Below are 17,570 nucleotides of genomic sequence, written 5' to 3' on the forward strand. Positions count from 1 at the left end.
GCCAGTACAAAAAACATATTGATGAGGTTGCCTGGAAGAGATTGCTACTTAGCAATAAGGCCGCCTATTGTACTAATTCTATTTCTCTTTTGTTTTGTATTTTGTTTTTTCCTGTTTGTGCAATAAAGTATTTGTTATGTTATGTTATGTTATTGATGTTTTTTTTTATTTGCTATTTAGACTCCAGATCAATAAAGAGTTAAAAATAATACTCGTAGTGTCATACGTGAATACAATTACGATCTCATTAAATAATAAATAAATGAAAACTTGATTTCCTACCAAAAAAAATCACCGGACTTTTTCATTCTCTTGTAAAGTTCCATACACAATTACGAGATTTTCAGAGCATGTCAACGGAATAGGAGCTAAAAATACCACAACAATGGAAGTGTAAAGATGCTAAAGTAAAACTAGTCCAATGCCACCGGAACGAAATTAGCCAATAGGTAAGTCAAAGACACTAATTTCTCAAGTGCCAAATTCGCCTAAAAGCGGAAGCGTTGTAGTAAGTAGCTGTTGGAAGGTTGCCAGAAACCAATATAGACGACAGGACAGATCACACGTGGGTGAATGTAACTTACTGTCCTGTAGACTGACGGCGAAGATTCGGGACGTCGAGAAATGTTACATGTTTTGCGACTTAATTTAAAATCTTCAGCATAATTAATGTACATGACATGATAGTCTAAAGTAGAGAAGAGTAAAGGAAAGCGAAAGTTTTACTGTGGTGATGCGTCTTCTTTCGAGTGAGTTGTAAGATCGATTACCAACCTTACCAACCTTGGTGTCAGGGTTGTTATTGAGTCGCCACATGGTGGTTCTATGGTATAATTATGGTAATAATAGTAGTACTAATGGCCTGTTTATTCACTTTCGGGTCTGACAAATTAATATAGGGTATACGGCAGAATACAGTTTATCAGCTGGTGGTGAAAGAAATCATTAGTAATGTTGTCAAATAAAATATTTAATGACGTAATTAAACTGTAGATTTATTGCGTGCATGATGTTGAATGTCTTCCTCAATAAACTCATATTTAGAGCGTTGAGTGTTGCTTGAGGCCAGTATCTTGAGCATCAGAAAAAAAAATGTAGGCGAACCTAACCGAATGTTTTCTAGCAGCAAAACGTAGAACCTTAATCCAAAATCGGGAACAGATTTTCATCATTTGAATAAACATCTCTTAGAAACCTAAAGTCCTACATCAGTACACGATGCAAAATCCACTAACCAACAACACAACTCGACTACACTAACGGCCAATACCACGCCAATACATTCGAACAAAACAAAAGCAACGACTACATACATCCAACCAACGGCCAGAAAATAGCTGGGCAGCTGACAAATTGTCTCCGATCGGCTTTGCTGCGGCGATGCTATACTCGAGAGGTTTATGACCTGCCCACCGCCAGATTTAGATCGCACCTGTCCCTGTGAAGCTACTACAGGATTGAGTGGGAGATAGTATAGGTAGACTTGCTCTGCTAGGATTTGTTCTAGCTTTTTGCATGAAGTCGTTTTATAGTGAAAACCTCATAACAGCTTTTTATGAAAAATCTCATTCAGATGTTTTCGTTTATAAAAACTCGAAATTGACACTCTAGTTTCAACGCAGGTAAACATTTGTAGTCTCAATTTTTTCTCGGTTTGAAATTAATTGGAAAAAATCGATGATAGTAGATAATAATAATAATAAAAAAGTTTATTTTATTTTTCAAAATGGCGCTTGCAATTTTTTTATTTATTTAGTTTGTCCATTGTTTGTTGGCTGATTTAAAATCTGGTAATCTTATATTACAGGATACGCTGCGTTTACCTCCTAAATTCGATGACGTTTCTCACCAAGAAAGCGACTGGAACAGTTCTTTCGCAGAGGTAAGTGTACTTTAATTTTAATCTTCTTTGTTTGTTAATTTAAACAAATAAAGACACATAACAACAGGTTCTTACCGCGTTTAAATCAGGGATATGAGACTCCCGATATTTTGACACTGTTGCCATGATCACGGGATGACTAATGAGATTAGAGTGGAGTAGGTAGATCCATAATTCTTTGTTTTTTGTCTACCTTCTTAAATGCTTAGAGTAATACGTTATGTATATTTATAATAATTTGCCTCAAATAACTTCCTTATTAAAATACCACACACGGTCTCTTATCTTTTATCTCTGATGTATCGTATTAGAGCTTTCATTCAATATCGACCACAAACAGCTTCTTATTCAAACACCCTTTTAAATCCTTTCCTATTTGTCTTATTGCATCGTCGTTTGCATTAAATCATGTTTCAGTAGCGACCTCGCTACCGATAGCAAATCCCCGACCACCAGCAAAACAGATACTTTATTCAGGATTATGCAGACCGTACCACTGCCTTTATCTGAAGCATTAAAATAGTTTATCGATGCTTAACGTACTAAATGCTGGAGTGGATCATATTTAACGCGATAGTCTTCGATTAATGTGGTCAATTGGGTTGTTGCTGCTCACACTGTGTTAAGTTCGGATTACTAAATGCATACTAATGCATTATAGTGTGTGTTATGACTTTATTCACCATTATTGAGGCAGTAAATTTAGCGCTCACAAGAATTTCGTGTTTGTAGTTATTGGAAACGAAATTATTTTCTACTTTATTTAAATAAAGTTTGTATTTGTTATGTAATGTTTCTCTATCAGCAATAATACCGTACCTAAATACCGTACTGTTTCTTTTTGTGCCTCACCTAAATGAGTGTTACAATTGGACTATATTTTTTTGGTATTATATGCAAAAACTGTATCCAAAATGCTATTAGCATCAACAGTCAAAATGTGCTGAAAACTGCTATATCAACAGAAGATAGAAAACCGAAAGAAATCGAATTAAAATCATCGGAGAATCGTTTCATCTCATGAATAAATAAGGTACTGCTTTTAATCCTTCTATTGTAGTGATAATTAACTTTGTTAATACTTACAAGTTTTGAGCACGCAATGTCAAGATTAATATAATTCAAAGTTTTATTAACTAGATATTACAGAATAGTGTCTTAGAACCCGTCTTGTGCAAGATTAGCTATTTATCTCTTGACAGAAGTGTGTCAGCCAAAATATTTTATCGCCGGGGAGCAGCCACTGCCAGGGAAAATCATTTCGTTATGTAAACTAAATAATAATGATAAAGTAAATTCTACATATCGTCACCTTATAGTGATAACCACGTAAGGGCAATTTGCAAAATCACATGCAGTTTATTTTTTTTTACAATACCTCGCAATAAACGAGCTATTTTAATCCAGTTCAAAATGTGTGGTCTCAATTTTTACCCGGATTGAAATTAATTGAAAGAAATCAAGGTTTTCTCGAAGAAACGATTTTCTTCAACCAAATTGATTTTTAAAAAGGTGCTGACATGATTAACTATATTCAATTCATCATGAGCAAGACCAAGAAAGGAGCCTAATGATTTACACACTATTATATAACTATCTGCTTTAAATCGGACACACATCAAATGTTTAAGAACATAAAGAAAAAATTAAGAATCGTTTTACAACGACCTATGAGAGTTCTCGGCACTCCCCGTTAATCAAAGCTATCTGCTATACTTAATCTAATTTTATAGCCAGACACCACTTACAGCGCAATATTTTTTATTTTGTTAGGTACCGAAAGAACATTTCTTCTTTTTCTGCTAGCTCTAAAGGAAAATGATAGAGATGCACAAAATCTGCTCGAGTCTGATCAGCGAATTCCAACTTTAATATACTCCAGCAAATCGCTAAGCCTTAACCAAAAACCCCTCGTGGAGCAACAATCAGTATGGTCTCCCTGTCGCTATACATCCGCGCAATTTGGCTTGTGGCCAGCATTACGGAATCAGGCCGCGGGACACCCTCCATCTGCCGAAATAGACGATAGTTCAATTCACAGAGGATTGGGATTCAATTTGTTATTGTGACGTGTTGGTATTTTGGTCTGGGCAGTGGGATAACTGCCTGTCAGGTATTTTGGGCGTCAGTTTTGTTTTGTGACAATTAGGCTTATTTTACAAGTGTTTTATTTACCTAACCAAATTGGAGATGTGCTTAGAAAAGATTCAGTACGATCTACTCTGAACCGACGTGCGTGTATGAAACGATTGATGAATGTGGAGGGTAGCAAGAGAAGTGTGTCAAGATCAAAGCAAATGGAATTTCATAGTCTTTGCTTACTCCGGTGAGAAATAGGCGTGAATACAATTCAATACAAATATACTTTATTGCACACAACATACAAAACAAGTTTTACACACATGGACGAAAGATACAGTACAATCTGGCGGCCTAATTGCAAAACAGCAATTTCTTCCAGGCCACCAGTGGCAAGAAAACATTTATAACAATTTGGTGCCGGATGGTGCAACATCTTGTATTTATGTGTGTATGTATTATTTACCAAGAGGATTGTATGCCGTGACCGGATTTTTTAAGTGGTCGGGTAATCGTCACATTCCAATTAGACGGTGCCGATTCCAAGAGCTCTGTTATTAAGGATTAGTTTGTTTGGTTCGTTCGGTTTTTTTTTGTTTCCTTTTAGTTCCACTCTATGTTATATAATAATCTTAATCTACCTATTACTTTAAATAAAAATTAAACACTCACTGGAATCCACGATCTCCACGCTGGTATCGACGATCATCAGAATCATCGTCACCACCACAAACACACGCGATTTGCACTCCTTCATGATCGTCATCACATCTCCACGTCCGCACATTCACTAGTTCATCATCATCATCATCACTTAGACATAAAACACCAAGTTGTGACCACATTTGACTATCTTCTTCCTCCAAGCCCAAATGTTATTTTTTAGATCTCCCCATTTGTAAATATGAATCCTGTTTTTCTACTGTTTGGATCGTTTCCAAGATTTTTTTCCGGTAATACGCGTCCCGGAACTGGCAATCTGAAATAAAATGAAAATATTATTTTCATACACACTTCTTTCTGAAGCACGTCTTAGCTTTAGCAATGCGGTTTAATCAATAAATGGCTAAGTACAGTCATGAGCAATATAATGTACCCACTTTAGGAATCTGTCGCACTAACATAATTATTTGACATTTAGTGAGACTTACAGTTCAATTTGTCAAAAAAGTTAATGTGACATGGTACCAAAGTGTATTATTAATGCTCGTGACCGTACCTTTGCCTGTTTATTTGTATCCACCAAAAAATACATTCACAAACAGGTTCAACTCTGGCTTCTAATAACATTTAAATTCAAATAATTCATTGTTCCAATACAAATACAAATATACTCTATTGCACCCAAAATAAAAGGAAATTGCACCAAAATTACAAAAGACTTTCGACCAACAGACCACGGACTCCGTACGACTATCCGCATCGTTTCGGACTTCGTATCAACAGTGGCTGCAAGTTGTCTTTGATTACTTGTGGCTCTGCCCACCCCATTAGGGATTACGGGCGTGAGTTTATGTATGTATGTATGTATGTATGTACAAAAGACTTTCAGTTAAGAGCCATTTGTCATGTACCTAGTTAGGTACATGGTAAATAGCGGCCTCATCGCTTAAAGCGATGTCTTCCAGAAAACCATAAGGCGAGGAAAAATTGAAAAATTGAAATTGAAACTGCCAATGTGGTTGCAAAAGTTCTTATAATTATATATTTTTTGTAAATTGATTATAACATAATTATGCCAATTGAGGGACTTTCCACCGCAAAATAATTTTGAGTGCGCTGTCTCGGATCGGTTCATAATAAAAATAAAAATATACAATAAAAGTAATAAAAAGCAAACATAAAAGGTGCATATGTCTGTTGTCCATGAAATTAGAAGGTTAAACAAAGAGAGAGAGAGAGAGAGAGAGAGAGAGAGAGAGAGAAAGAGAGAGAGAGAGAGAAAGAGAGAGAGAGAGAATGTTTACAGCGCCATCTATATTGTTTCTGAGGAACGTAGCGTGGAAATACCCTCATTGATTAGAAACTAATTAATGATGCTAAAATTACAGTTAAAATACGGTTGAATGATTTAATATCCGTTATGAAACTATTTGGCTAATATGTATAAGCATTCATAAATATATGGGTATATGAGGTTGTTATGTAAGTGTTGTTAGTAATATATAATATAGTTGCTTAAGAGATATTAAACGTAATATTTCCTTGCCGACGCCTACACGGTACTATTATAGCGAATTATACGCAGTTATTACGTTAAGTCTGAATTATATGACATATTCGCCATATAGAGCACGTACTCGCGACGTTTTTGAGAGAAAATGTGTTATAATATTTCCCTCATGACGACTTGATATCATTATATACACAGACTCCTACGCTCATAATCCATAAAAACACTGTTGGTACTAGCGTAAATAAAGAAGCTGGAATGTATTGGTAGTGACGGATAACTTCTCGTCTTAGTAGTCTATAAGACAGTGATTAAAAAAACTTTGTAAAAAAAGGTTAAGGTTAAGGTTATTATAAACTTAAATATTCATACAAATACAAAACTTTATGGCACCAAAATAAAAGGAAATATTTATAGAAGACTCTTAACTATGTACACGGCAAATGGCGGCCTTAGATAATCATTTAGAAGATATGAATGCGTCGTCATCGTTATGTAAAGATAAGATAAGATAAGATTCTTTATTTGCCATAAATGCAGTGTGACAGATGTTACAAAAAATATAGTTTAACGTGCATTTAAATTACATAAATGATGCATAATTTATAAAATTTAAAATATAAAAGTGTCAATTCATACAAACGTCCTATAATGAAATTATTTTTTGTACAGATTTAAATAAATGTCATTAAATTAATTCATTTCAAAAAAGATAGGTCACCAACTGATAAAAGATATTTTTGAATTTGAATTGAATTTGAATAACCAGTCTACAGTCTTTTGTATGGAGTGTTCGAGGTGTGGCAAAACGTAGACACTCTTCCTATTAACCGTGTAATTTCTTATTTTAAATACTTAAAAATACAAAAATAGTGTTCGATTAATTATTCTCTCACACAGTTATTCACTAAATTAAACCTGATTAAATCACTAGTCAGAAATGTATGAGTATGAAGGAAAGTATTCCAAATGGGATTCTAAAACTGTCGGCCGGTGACTAGCTCAAGTCATTTCCGATTTCCCAAGACCGGAAGATGAGTCAGAGAATGCCAGCTGAGTATTCTCACTAAAATCATACTCAGTATTACATCTCGTGAATACGTAAGAATAGTTTTGGTGTCCATTTTGTCTTAGATTGTTAGTCAAGTAGTTAGGCAATAGGTTTGCCCCTATTAAATGGGACTTTAAAATAGCTGGCGGAAGTGGGTGTGCATACTAAACTCCTCTGGTCATCCCAAAAAGTTATATGATTCCGTGCTTTGGAGGGCACGCCGTTGTTAAGCTGTTGGTCCCGGCTATTAGCCGTAAAATCATCTCCACCAATTCGCAGTGGAGCAGCGTGGTGGAGTATGCTCATATCCCCTGGTTGATTGAGGGGAGGCCCATTGCCAGCAGTGCCACGTGTATAGGCTGTTTATGATGATGATGATGAACGTTTAGTAAGAAGTATCACTAGTATCACCAGGTTGTCAAGCCTATTGTAACGAATACTTCTCGTCAATTTTTCATCCTAAACATCTCTCGTCACCATTTCAGCAAAATATTTCAAAAATGTCACACCGTCATCGTAGCTAGCCTCTATAAATAGTCTATATCCTCCCCATCTCTGAGCGATGTGCGTCACATCCGCTGCGCCTCCCCCGCGGATGTGTCCGTTGCCATGGATTGTTTAATTAACTCATCCAATTATTACGAGGTTAATGAAACGGTATGAATTTTTACAGCGCCCTCATTTGTGTCGACTTCATCCAATTGTCACGTGTGACGGGCTGGTAATTGTTTTTCCGCTTCTTTTCTACTGCCTACATCTATACTAATATTATACATGCGAGAGTGTGTGTGTGTGTCTTGTCTGTTTTTTGTCTGTCTTTCACGAAAAAACGGAGCGACGAATTGCCGTATTTTTTTAAGTGGAGATCATAGGCTGGTTTTCGTCTCTTTCTAAACCCCCACTTTCCTAAAGGGGGGGGGGGGGGGGCTGTGGAGACCTAGGTGGAAGTTTGTATGGAGTACCTATACCACAATTTCTTTCTTCTTATTGCCATTTTATAGCTGCTTGAATTCTGATGGCTGTAACTATTTCATTTTTCAACCAATTTTAATTCTGTTTTCGTCATCACTAATTTGAGAGCCACACGTTGAATTCTCCATGCTACTTTTTTAAGAAAAAATAGGGCAGTGGTTTCCCTCTTGCTTTCCGCCCCGTAATACTCCCTGTCTTTTTTGCAGCCATTATCATAGTGTAAGGAGTCTCTCGTGATAACCAAACGTCAAGCCTATAAAAGGAGCAGCAATGGCGCCACGCGCTCACTTGGATTCGGAACGTCGTGCTGTGCGGACATACGTAGTCTAGAGTCACGTTGTCTTTTTCACATTGTTTCGTGTACATAACTCTCACTTATTTGAAAATTGTTGTTAAACACATAAGTTCGTAATAAAAATAGTTTTAGGATTTTGTAACTTCTTTTTTTTAAATAAATTCCACTTCTGATCGCTAAAATCAGAAGTGGGATAAAGTTCTCATTTCCCACACCAAAATTGTTCAAGCTTCATAGTTTTTGGCCGTACAGTTAAGTTTCTACAGAACGTAATCCGCAAAGCACGTGTTTAGAAGTTATTTTTTTTTTACGTGTGATTTTTGCACTGACGTGTTACGTACGTGCACCTTTATTGTGTTTTTCTTATAAGTGCTGTTAAAGATGGGAAGATCATCACGTTCTCGGTCTCGTGTGCGAAGCCTACGTACGCGGAGCGAACGCGGGCTGCGATCGCGCAGCAGGCGCTCGCGCGGACGCCCCTCGCGCAGTCGTTCGCGTTCTGAACGTGTGCAGCGGTACGGGCGCGTCACCCGAAGCCGCAGTCCTAGCCGCGGCAATCACCGTGATAGCGGCCGTGAGCGCCGCAACGACAGCCGTGACTCTGGTCGTCACAACCACCGCAGACCACACCGCAGTCGCGGGTACAGCCGTGAAGATCGTGAGTCTTGGCACACGATTATGTCACGTTTGGACGCTTTGGAAACGCGACCGGCGCCGTCGGGATCAGCGGAACCAACACTTGGTCAAGGTACAGAACAGATAGTGGAGGCAATCCAGTCGCTAAAGACGGTAAGTTGTGATAATTACTATGTATCAAACTTTGATCCCAATATCCATGATGTGGACGCTTGGTTCGATGAGGTTGACAGAGCCAAGTTAAATAATCGCTGGGATGATCGCGAATGTTTGTCTCGCGTAGGAAGTTGCCTTAAAGGAGAAGCCAGGTTATGGCTGGATGAGTGGGTCACAGGTGATCGATCATGGAGTAATTTTAAAAAGGATTTTAAACCATTATGCGTTAGGAGGATAGATGTGGCCAACATCCTGTATGAAGTAATGTCCACTGGATCAGATAAGTTTCGTACCTATGCTGACTATGCACGCAGGTCATTGTTACGTTTACGTATAGTCAAAGGACTTAGCGATGACCTTATCACGGCTATAGTTATACGCGGAATCAAAGATCCGCAGGTAAAGGCAACAGCGATTAATGCTAACCTCGCACCTAATGATTTAGTGAATTATCTCTCAACATTTGTAAAACCCGAAAGGGAGTTAGTCGGTGATGCTCACACAGCGCGTCGCCCTTTGTCCCGCAATGACAACAATACTCGAGGTACTAAACGCCCATTTCAGCCACTTAATCCGATTAAATGTTTTGCATGCGGTGAGGCAGGACACAAGCACGTTGACTGTCCTAAAAAGTCAAAACCCAGTGGTGCCACTGCCTCTGGGCAAACAAAAAAGGTAGTTCCGCGAAATTCTAGTACTGTATGCGCCTATTGTAAGAAGTCGGGACATGACATTACTAAATGTTTTGCTAGGCAGCGTTCCGACAAATTTGGTCAAAACAAAATCAATTTTTGTTCAACCCCTCTCCATAAACGTAACGATATCGTGGTAGGTGTGATACAAGGTATACCCGTTGACGTATTAATAGACAGTGGTGCCATAGATGTATCGCTGATCTCTTCATCGGTAGTCAAACATTTCTCCTGTCAGGAAAAACCTATTGATCGACAATTGAAGGGGGTTGGCAACTCGATTACTTGCGTTAAGTCTTATGTGACGTTAATTATCGAACTTGATGGTATATCGCTAGAAGTGGACCTGTTAGTGGTACCTAATGAAGCTATGAACGCTCCTATTATAATTGGTACAGATGTACTTAATCGCGATGGGGTGACATACGTTCGTACTCGCGAATCTCAACGTATCATGCATAACCCTGAGCCTTCAATGGTGTCAGCTGTTAACTCGAATGAGAGTCAATCCATTAATACGTCCTTAGAAGGAGAGGAGTTACGCGAGCTACATACAATCTTGGACGAATATTCTGAATTTATGATCTCAGGTACAGCCACCTCTACCGTAACTACCGGTACCATGCATATTCGGGTAAACAACGACACGCCGGTATATTATCGCCCCTATAGGATGTCCCATGACGAAAAATTAAAAGTTCGGGCCATCATTCAGGACCTTAAAACCAAGGGTGTGATACGCGATTCGGAGTCGCCCTATGCCAGCCCTGTACTTCTGGTTAAGAAGAAGGACGGGTCTGACCGACTTTGCGTAGACTTTCGCGCTTTAAATCGAGTTACAGTGAAGGACAGATACCCTTTACCTTTAATAGATGACCATATCGATCGGTTAGGTAGAGGTAAATACTTTACTACACTCGATATGGCAACTGGATTTCACCAGATTCAGCTTGACGAAGACTCAATTCCACTCACAGGATTTGTAACGCCCGAGGGGCACTATGAGTATATCAAGATGCCCTACGGCCTTGCTAACGCACCCATAGTGTACCAGCGCATTATCACTACGGCTCTTCGTGATCTTATAGCAACGGGAAAGGTCTTGGTGTATATAGACGACTGTTTAATAGTTTCTTCTTCTGTTGAAGAAGGTTTACAGACACTGAGGGAAGTACTATCCACTCTAACAAAAGCGGGTTTCTCCATCAACTTAAAGAAGTGTTCGTTTTTATGCACCGAGATTGAGTACCTGGGTCGTGTAATATCAAATGGTGAGGTGCGTCCAGCAATTGGTAAGGTTGATGCCCTTGTTAACTCATCTGCACCACAGAACGTTAAACAGGTGAGGCAATTTTTAGGACTGGCGGGGTATTTTCGCAAATATATTCCCAACTACTCTACCAGGACTGCTTGCATTGCGCAATTAACACGCAAAGATGTTGAGTTCAGTTGGGGACCCGAACAGGAGCGCGTGCGTCAGGAAATAATTGAAATCTTGACCAGTAAGCCAGTACTAGCCATATTTGATCCTAGTCTCCCAACTGAGGTCCACACGGATGCAAGTAGTCGTGGATATGGTGCAGTGCTTCAGCAGGTCCATAAGGATGGTACTCGACGTGTAGTGGCCTACTACAGTCAAGTAACCAAAGGCGCTGAGCAGAAGTATCATTCTTATGAGCTCGAAACCTTAGCGGTAGTAAAGGCTTTGAGACATTTCAGACACTATCTGATCGGAATTCAATTTACCATAGTTACCGACTGCAACGCAATGAAAGCCACTCAGAACAAAAGAGACTTGTTACCGCGTGTGGCAAGATGGTGGGTATACCTACAGGATTATAATTTCAGCATTTTGTACAGAAAGGGCGCCATGATGTCACACGCGGACTATCTTAGTCGCAATCCTTGTAACATTGTTGTTAATAACATTGATCGCCCTCGTAACTGGGCCCAAATTGCTCAGGCAGGTGATGAGGAGACTCAAACCATGATTCAATCTTTGGAACAGGGACAATTGGATCCATCGAGGTACGTTAAACAGAACGATGTCCTTTATTACCGGTACACACCTACGGGTGAAGAGCCAAGGCTCTTATGCTATATACCAAGGGGTCATCGTTTGAGCCTCCTCCGAATCTTTCACGACGAGCACAGTCATATAAATGCTGAAAAAGTAATTGACCTGATATTACGACATTTTTGGTTTCCAGGTCTTAGAACCTTTGTAATTAAATACATACGACATTGTTTGACATGCATTGCCCACAAACGAGTACCTCGCGCACCACTGCAACCTATTACCTCTTGGGACAAGTCAGACGTTCCTTTTGATACTCTTCATGTTGACGTGTTGGGTCCGCTCCCCACGTCAAAAGGCTATAAATTCATAATGCTTGTGGTCGATGCATTTACAAAATACTGTCTGTTGACACCTATACATCGTCAAGACCTTGATGAACTGAAACGCGTGTTTAAACTTGTAATATCTTTATTCGGGACACCTAAGCTAGTTGTATCTGACAGAGGGCGTATGTTCGAATCAGCGGGTTTTACCTCGTGGATGCAAGTTCTGGGAGTACAACTCCATCATATAACTCCAGAAATGCACCACTCGAATGGTCAAGTGGAGCGCTACGTCCGCACACTCCTTAATATGCTGAGGATTGTAACCAATCACCGACGAGCCGAGTGGGCTGATGAGCTCTGGCAGTTGCAGCTCATTCTTAACTTGACGAAACAGAAGACCACACAGACCTCTGCCCTGAACCTCCTGGTTGGCCATGAAAATGCCACGCCTGCTATACGATCATTGGTAAGGGACGTTGCACTAGACCCTGCTCTATCCAACCGCGAGTCTACAAGAGAAGTTCTTAGGCAAAGGACGGCCGAACGCCTGGCTAGGAATCAAGCTCGCCAGGATGCTGTTGTTAATGAGGACAGACGTCCCCCTTATATGTTTCAGAAAGATGACCTGGTATTTGTTATCAAATACTCTCAGTCCCAGGGGAAACTAGACCCTGGTATGCGTGGCCCTTACAGAGTTGTTAGGGCCTTGCGTAACAACCGTTACGAGCTGAAACTTGTCACCGGGGCGTATGGAAAACTACATACGCGGCTGCTCAGTTTATGGTCCCTTGGAGGGGTGAGTGGACCCCTGAGACATGTGCCGCCTTTTTTGAGGGTGAGTCTGTCTGAAATCTTGTACGGTATGCAAATTTCTGCAATGCCGATACGAGTCACCTGGGTACGCACACTGTGAGTTTGTGGTATCTATGGTGTGAAATCTTGTATATTAATACGAGTCACCTAAGTAGGTAAGCCTACATTTATGGTGTGAAATCTTGCAAGGCACGCAGACTTTTAAGCCTCTGCCAGCGAGTCACTGGATGGCCACCAGTGTTGTTGTTTAATTGTTGTCTGGGTCGACCCGATATTTACAAATGTTGTCTGGTACTTTTGTTTGTGATTCATAAGAATCATAAATTATTATGTACTGGACGCTGTAATGAATCTGCTATTTAACTATATTTCAACTAACATGACTAATGGTAAATAACATGTTCCAAATTTTGTTTTATGTTGTAATGAGTTTTCTTTTATGTGTATAATTGCAGACTCGACTGAGGATGTTAATCTCAGCACAAATGATGAACAGCCTGGGCCGTCATTAGAACAAGTTAATGATGACCAAGATGAAGAGCAGCCTGGACCATCGTCAAGATCTATGCCAGAACTTGACTAGTATACCCCGCACAACAACCTGACGAGGACGTCAGGGTGTCAGGAGAGGCCGTGTAAGGAGTCTCTCGTGATAACCAAACGTCAAGCCTATAAAAGGAGCAGCAATGGCGCCACGCGCTCACTTGGATTCGGAACGTCGTGCTGTGCGGACATACGTAGTCTAGAGTCACGTTGTCTTTTTCACATTGTTTCGTGTACATAACTCTCACTTATTTGAAAATTGTTGTTAAACACATAAGTTCGTAATAAAAATAGTTTTAGGATTTTGTAACTTCTTTTTTTTAAATTCCACTTCTGATCGCTAAAAATAGAATAATAGTTTTTGCTACTTGTCAACTAGGTGCCTATACTATTAGATTTTTATCATTACACGTATTCATAAACTTGGATCATTTAACAGTAGAACTTATAGAAATGGTAAAGTACTGTCCACCTTAAAAAGACAACACATAACATAAGCTCACGGCTTATCCCAATTGGGGTAGTCCACAGTACACCCACCAACCCGCAGTGGAGCAGCGTGGTGGAGTATGCTCCATACCCCGTCCGGTTGATTGGGAAACATATATATGCTGTTTATGTAGGTAAATCCATCGCAAGATGAACTAAGTACCCACACCTCACCGAGCTTTCTGTTAGATCAACAGTGATAGATGACCTTAACAAGAAGAGAATGATTTTATGTGTGAATGTATGTAAAAATTTACGTCATAAAGTGCCAAAGTAAATAATAAAGCATTGAAGGCAAGCCGGCCATTCGTAACATAGTAAATGTAAGCGACCTATAACTCTGGATTAACTTTGGAACGTTAGGTCATTATTCTCCGCACGCTCAAGTATTTTTAGTAGGAAATGAAATGTTTATATTTGTAGTGGATTGCGCGCTATTTACGCTTGATATATACTTACATACATACACATATCGACCGGGGTAAGCAGAGATTATGGAATTCCATTTGCTTCCTGACATATCTCTCTTGCTTCCTCCACATTCGTTAGTCGTTACATACACGCGCGCCGGTTCAGAATAGATCGTGTCCTTGAATATATTACGTATATACATACAATACAATAACTTTTTCCCGGATGAGCTGTTGGGTTTGTTTCTTTTCTTTTTATTCATTTTTTGTCGTTTCTTCTTTTATCTCTTATTTACAATATTAGGAGTGAAAAAACCAAAGCACCTTTCGCTAAAATTATCAAACTACAAGTAGATTTAATTGTCTACGAGCACAATAATATAAAGTGTCTTATGAAATAGGGCCCTAAGAGCAACCTTTTTATTGAAATCATTGACTTTTACTCGATTTACAATGTTATTTAGAAGCAGCGGGGCAAGCAATCCGATACCGGCCACGCCGGCGTGGCCGGTACATACAATACAAAAACTTTTTCCCGGATGAGCTGTTGGGGTTGTTTCTTTTCTTTTTATTAATTTTTTGTCGTTTCTTCTTTTATCTTTTATTTACAATATTAGGAGTGAAAAAAGCAAAGCACCTTTCGCCAAAATTATCAAACTACAAGTAGATTTAATTGTCTACGAGCACAATAATATGGTGTCCTATGAAATAGGGTCCTAAGAGCAAACCTTTTTATTGAAATCATTGACTTTTACTCGATTTACAATGTTATTTAGAAGCAGCGGGGCCAGCAATTCGACACCGACCACGCCGGCGTGATGGACGTTTTCCCTCATTTAGCGCTTATCGCTCTTGGCCCACTAGGGTCGATTAAATCTTTCAAATACAGATCATACAAATCATATTCTCAGACGACGCCCAGAGGTTCGCGCCCAACTGGGCACCTTAAGGCCTGTTGTCTTAAATGTTGTACCAGGTGAGAGCGTTCAGCGCTCCCCATATGTCCGGCCAAGTAGTTAATGCAATTTGCAGCAAATCTACAATAGGTAACGTCAAAAAAAGGGCCAAACTCTTTAAAAACACGTCAAGTGTAAGTCTAGTTGCTAAGGCGCTACACACACACTACCTACCCTGTAAAAGTGAAAAGGACACTTTTTTTGACGTGACTTATTGTAGATTTGCCGCAGATGGCATTAACTACTTGGCCGGACAAATGGGGAGCGCTGAAGGCTCTCACCCGGTACAACGTTTAAGACAACAGGCCTGAGGGTGCCCAGTTGGGCGCGAACGTCGGCTCAGGGCGTCGTCTGAGAGGAAAAATATTTGAAAGAATTAATCGACCCTGGTGGGTGGATAGCGATATGCGCTGATTGAGGGAAGTCGTCGACCACGCCGGCGGGGTCGGTATCGGGGTCCTGAAAAAAGGACACAAAACACAAACCAGAAATTATCTCATATTTCAAAATATTCCTATTTCCCTTATTACTCGGGTATGCAACACAAACGACCCACAGCCCGTATGAGAGACGTACTGTTTTTAATTAGCAAGAAGGTGAATATTGTTAGAGAGCGCCGCTCCTGCGACTCATTTCACTTTATGAGCGCGCAGTGTGACGTCACAAGAGCGTTTCTACACTTCGCGCTTCTATACGTACTATAGACTGTAAAGAGTGGAATTAGAAATTTGAAACATTTTTCTTTTTGTGACTTCTCTAATACTTTTTCCGTTTTTTAAGTGTTCGAAACAGAGTTTTAATTCTACTCTGTTTGTTACGCATTGTTATTGTACACAAGGAAGAGACTGGTATCTGAGATACAGGCTCGGCCTAGTTCAGATACTTCTTAGATGAATTGCTTCGATGTGGCTATTTTAACCCCCCGGATTACATAGTTGTTCTGTTCATTAGTCCGCCTCATCAACAAGTGAGCCTAATTTGTCCAAATACCTAAATACATATCTTAACTTATAAGTATAGTCCGTTATGTAAGAGTGGACACAGTCCAGTCTCTGTGTAAATAAACTCTGAGCAGACATAATTATCAAAGTTATAAATTTTCTTGTTAGAAGCATAAAGCTCACCTGAAGATTTAGCCGTAGATCCATGAATCGTAATTGTTACCATGTTGTTGCGGAGCTAAGTATATTTTATTGTATTATCTTTTAACTTGCGTAGTCTTTTCTCACCATAGTATTGTATAACTTTCATACGTTTAGTTGGGTTACAGTCTGAACCTCAAAAAGTGTATTATTTCATAAATATTTATGTCTGTAACCTGTTACGTGTGTTTATTAAATAAAAATAAATAAATAAATAAAGGATTCTATAAGTAACGTAATAAAGCTTAAAATTCAAATTCCTTTTACACTTTCTAAGCTAAAAGCGGCCCATTAAACTTAATTTAGAGAAAAAAGTAAGATTCGGCTTACAAAAGGCGAAACAAGTGACAGTCTGTAAATGTTTTAAGTATTTCACGGTGTTAGGGCCATTTGGCTTAGCAGGCCAACTCAGACAGGATTAATAAAATATCTTCTCATGTTTAAAAGGTCTTCCTTTTTTATTTTTTCAGAAAAATCCAAAGATTTTCCGTATAGTTTTGGACGAGAATACTTAAACAGGCATAAATAAAAGATACAACGGTTTCTTTCCTGTCAATGCGTTTGTAATGACTAGACCCGACGTGGTTAACAAAAGAATTTTATTTTTAACGTGTGTTGTGGAAAGTTTCCGCAAACATAACCTATTTGTCCGGAAGACCAACTTTCAACTTTGAAAATACTGATACTTAAACGACATATTAATATTCAAATTCAGAAATATCTTTATTCAGTAGGTAACAACCTTAAAACGACTGCAGGTTCTCACAGTTGGGGAGAAGAAGCTGTAAGAATAACCGCGGCACAAGGCCCTAGACGTTCTTTAAAAAAATACCATAAAATATTGTTACTTACATACAACTTAGTAATTTGGCTGCCTAATATCAGTTTCCAGACAGTTAATCCCATGCATTCATATCTTCTAAATAATCACTAAC

The 17,570-nt window shown here is 39.2% G+C and overlaps 1 protein-coding gene and 1 long non-coding RNA gene across 2 annotated transcripts in view; one reads left to right on the top strand and one right to left on the bottom strand.

The window, feature by feature from the left end:
• Positions 1 to 17,570, bottom strand: part of LOC126374855 (nephrin-like) — a 153,474-nt gene that overhangs the window by 114,619 nt on the left and 21,285 nt on the right. Inside the window, exon 2 of the mRNA XM_050021613.1 lies at positions 4,634 to 4,940. Within this exon, the coding sequence (XP_049877570.1) occupies positions 4,634 to 4,748 (115 nt within the window). The 5' untranslated portion in view covers positions 4,749 to 4,940. The remainder of the gene's footprint in view (positions 1 to 4,633; positions 4,941 to 17,570) is intronic.
• Positions 1 to 17,570, top strand: part of LOC126374912 (uncharacterized) — an 81,296-nt gene that overhangs the window by 1,246 nt on the left and 62,480 nt on the right. The window contains exon 2 of the long non-coding RNA XR_007567515.1: positions 1,808 to 1,882. This is a non-coding gene — a long non-coding RNA (uncharacterized LOC126374912). The remainder of the gene's footprint in view (positions 1 to 1,807; positions 1,883 to 17,570) is intronic.

This window comes from Pectinophora gossypiella, chromosome 18 (assembly GCF_024362695.1).
Source record: "Pectinophora gossypiella chromosome 18, ilPecGoss1.1, whole genome shotgun sequence".
NCBI lineage: Eukaryota > Metazoa > Arthropoda > Insecta > Lepidoptera > Gelechiidae > Pectinophora > Pectinophora gossypiella.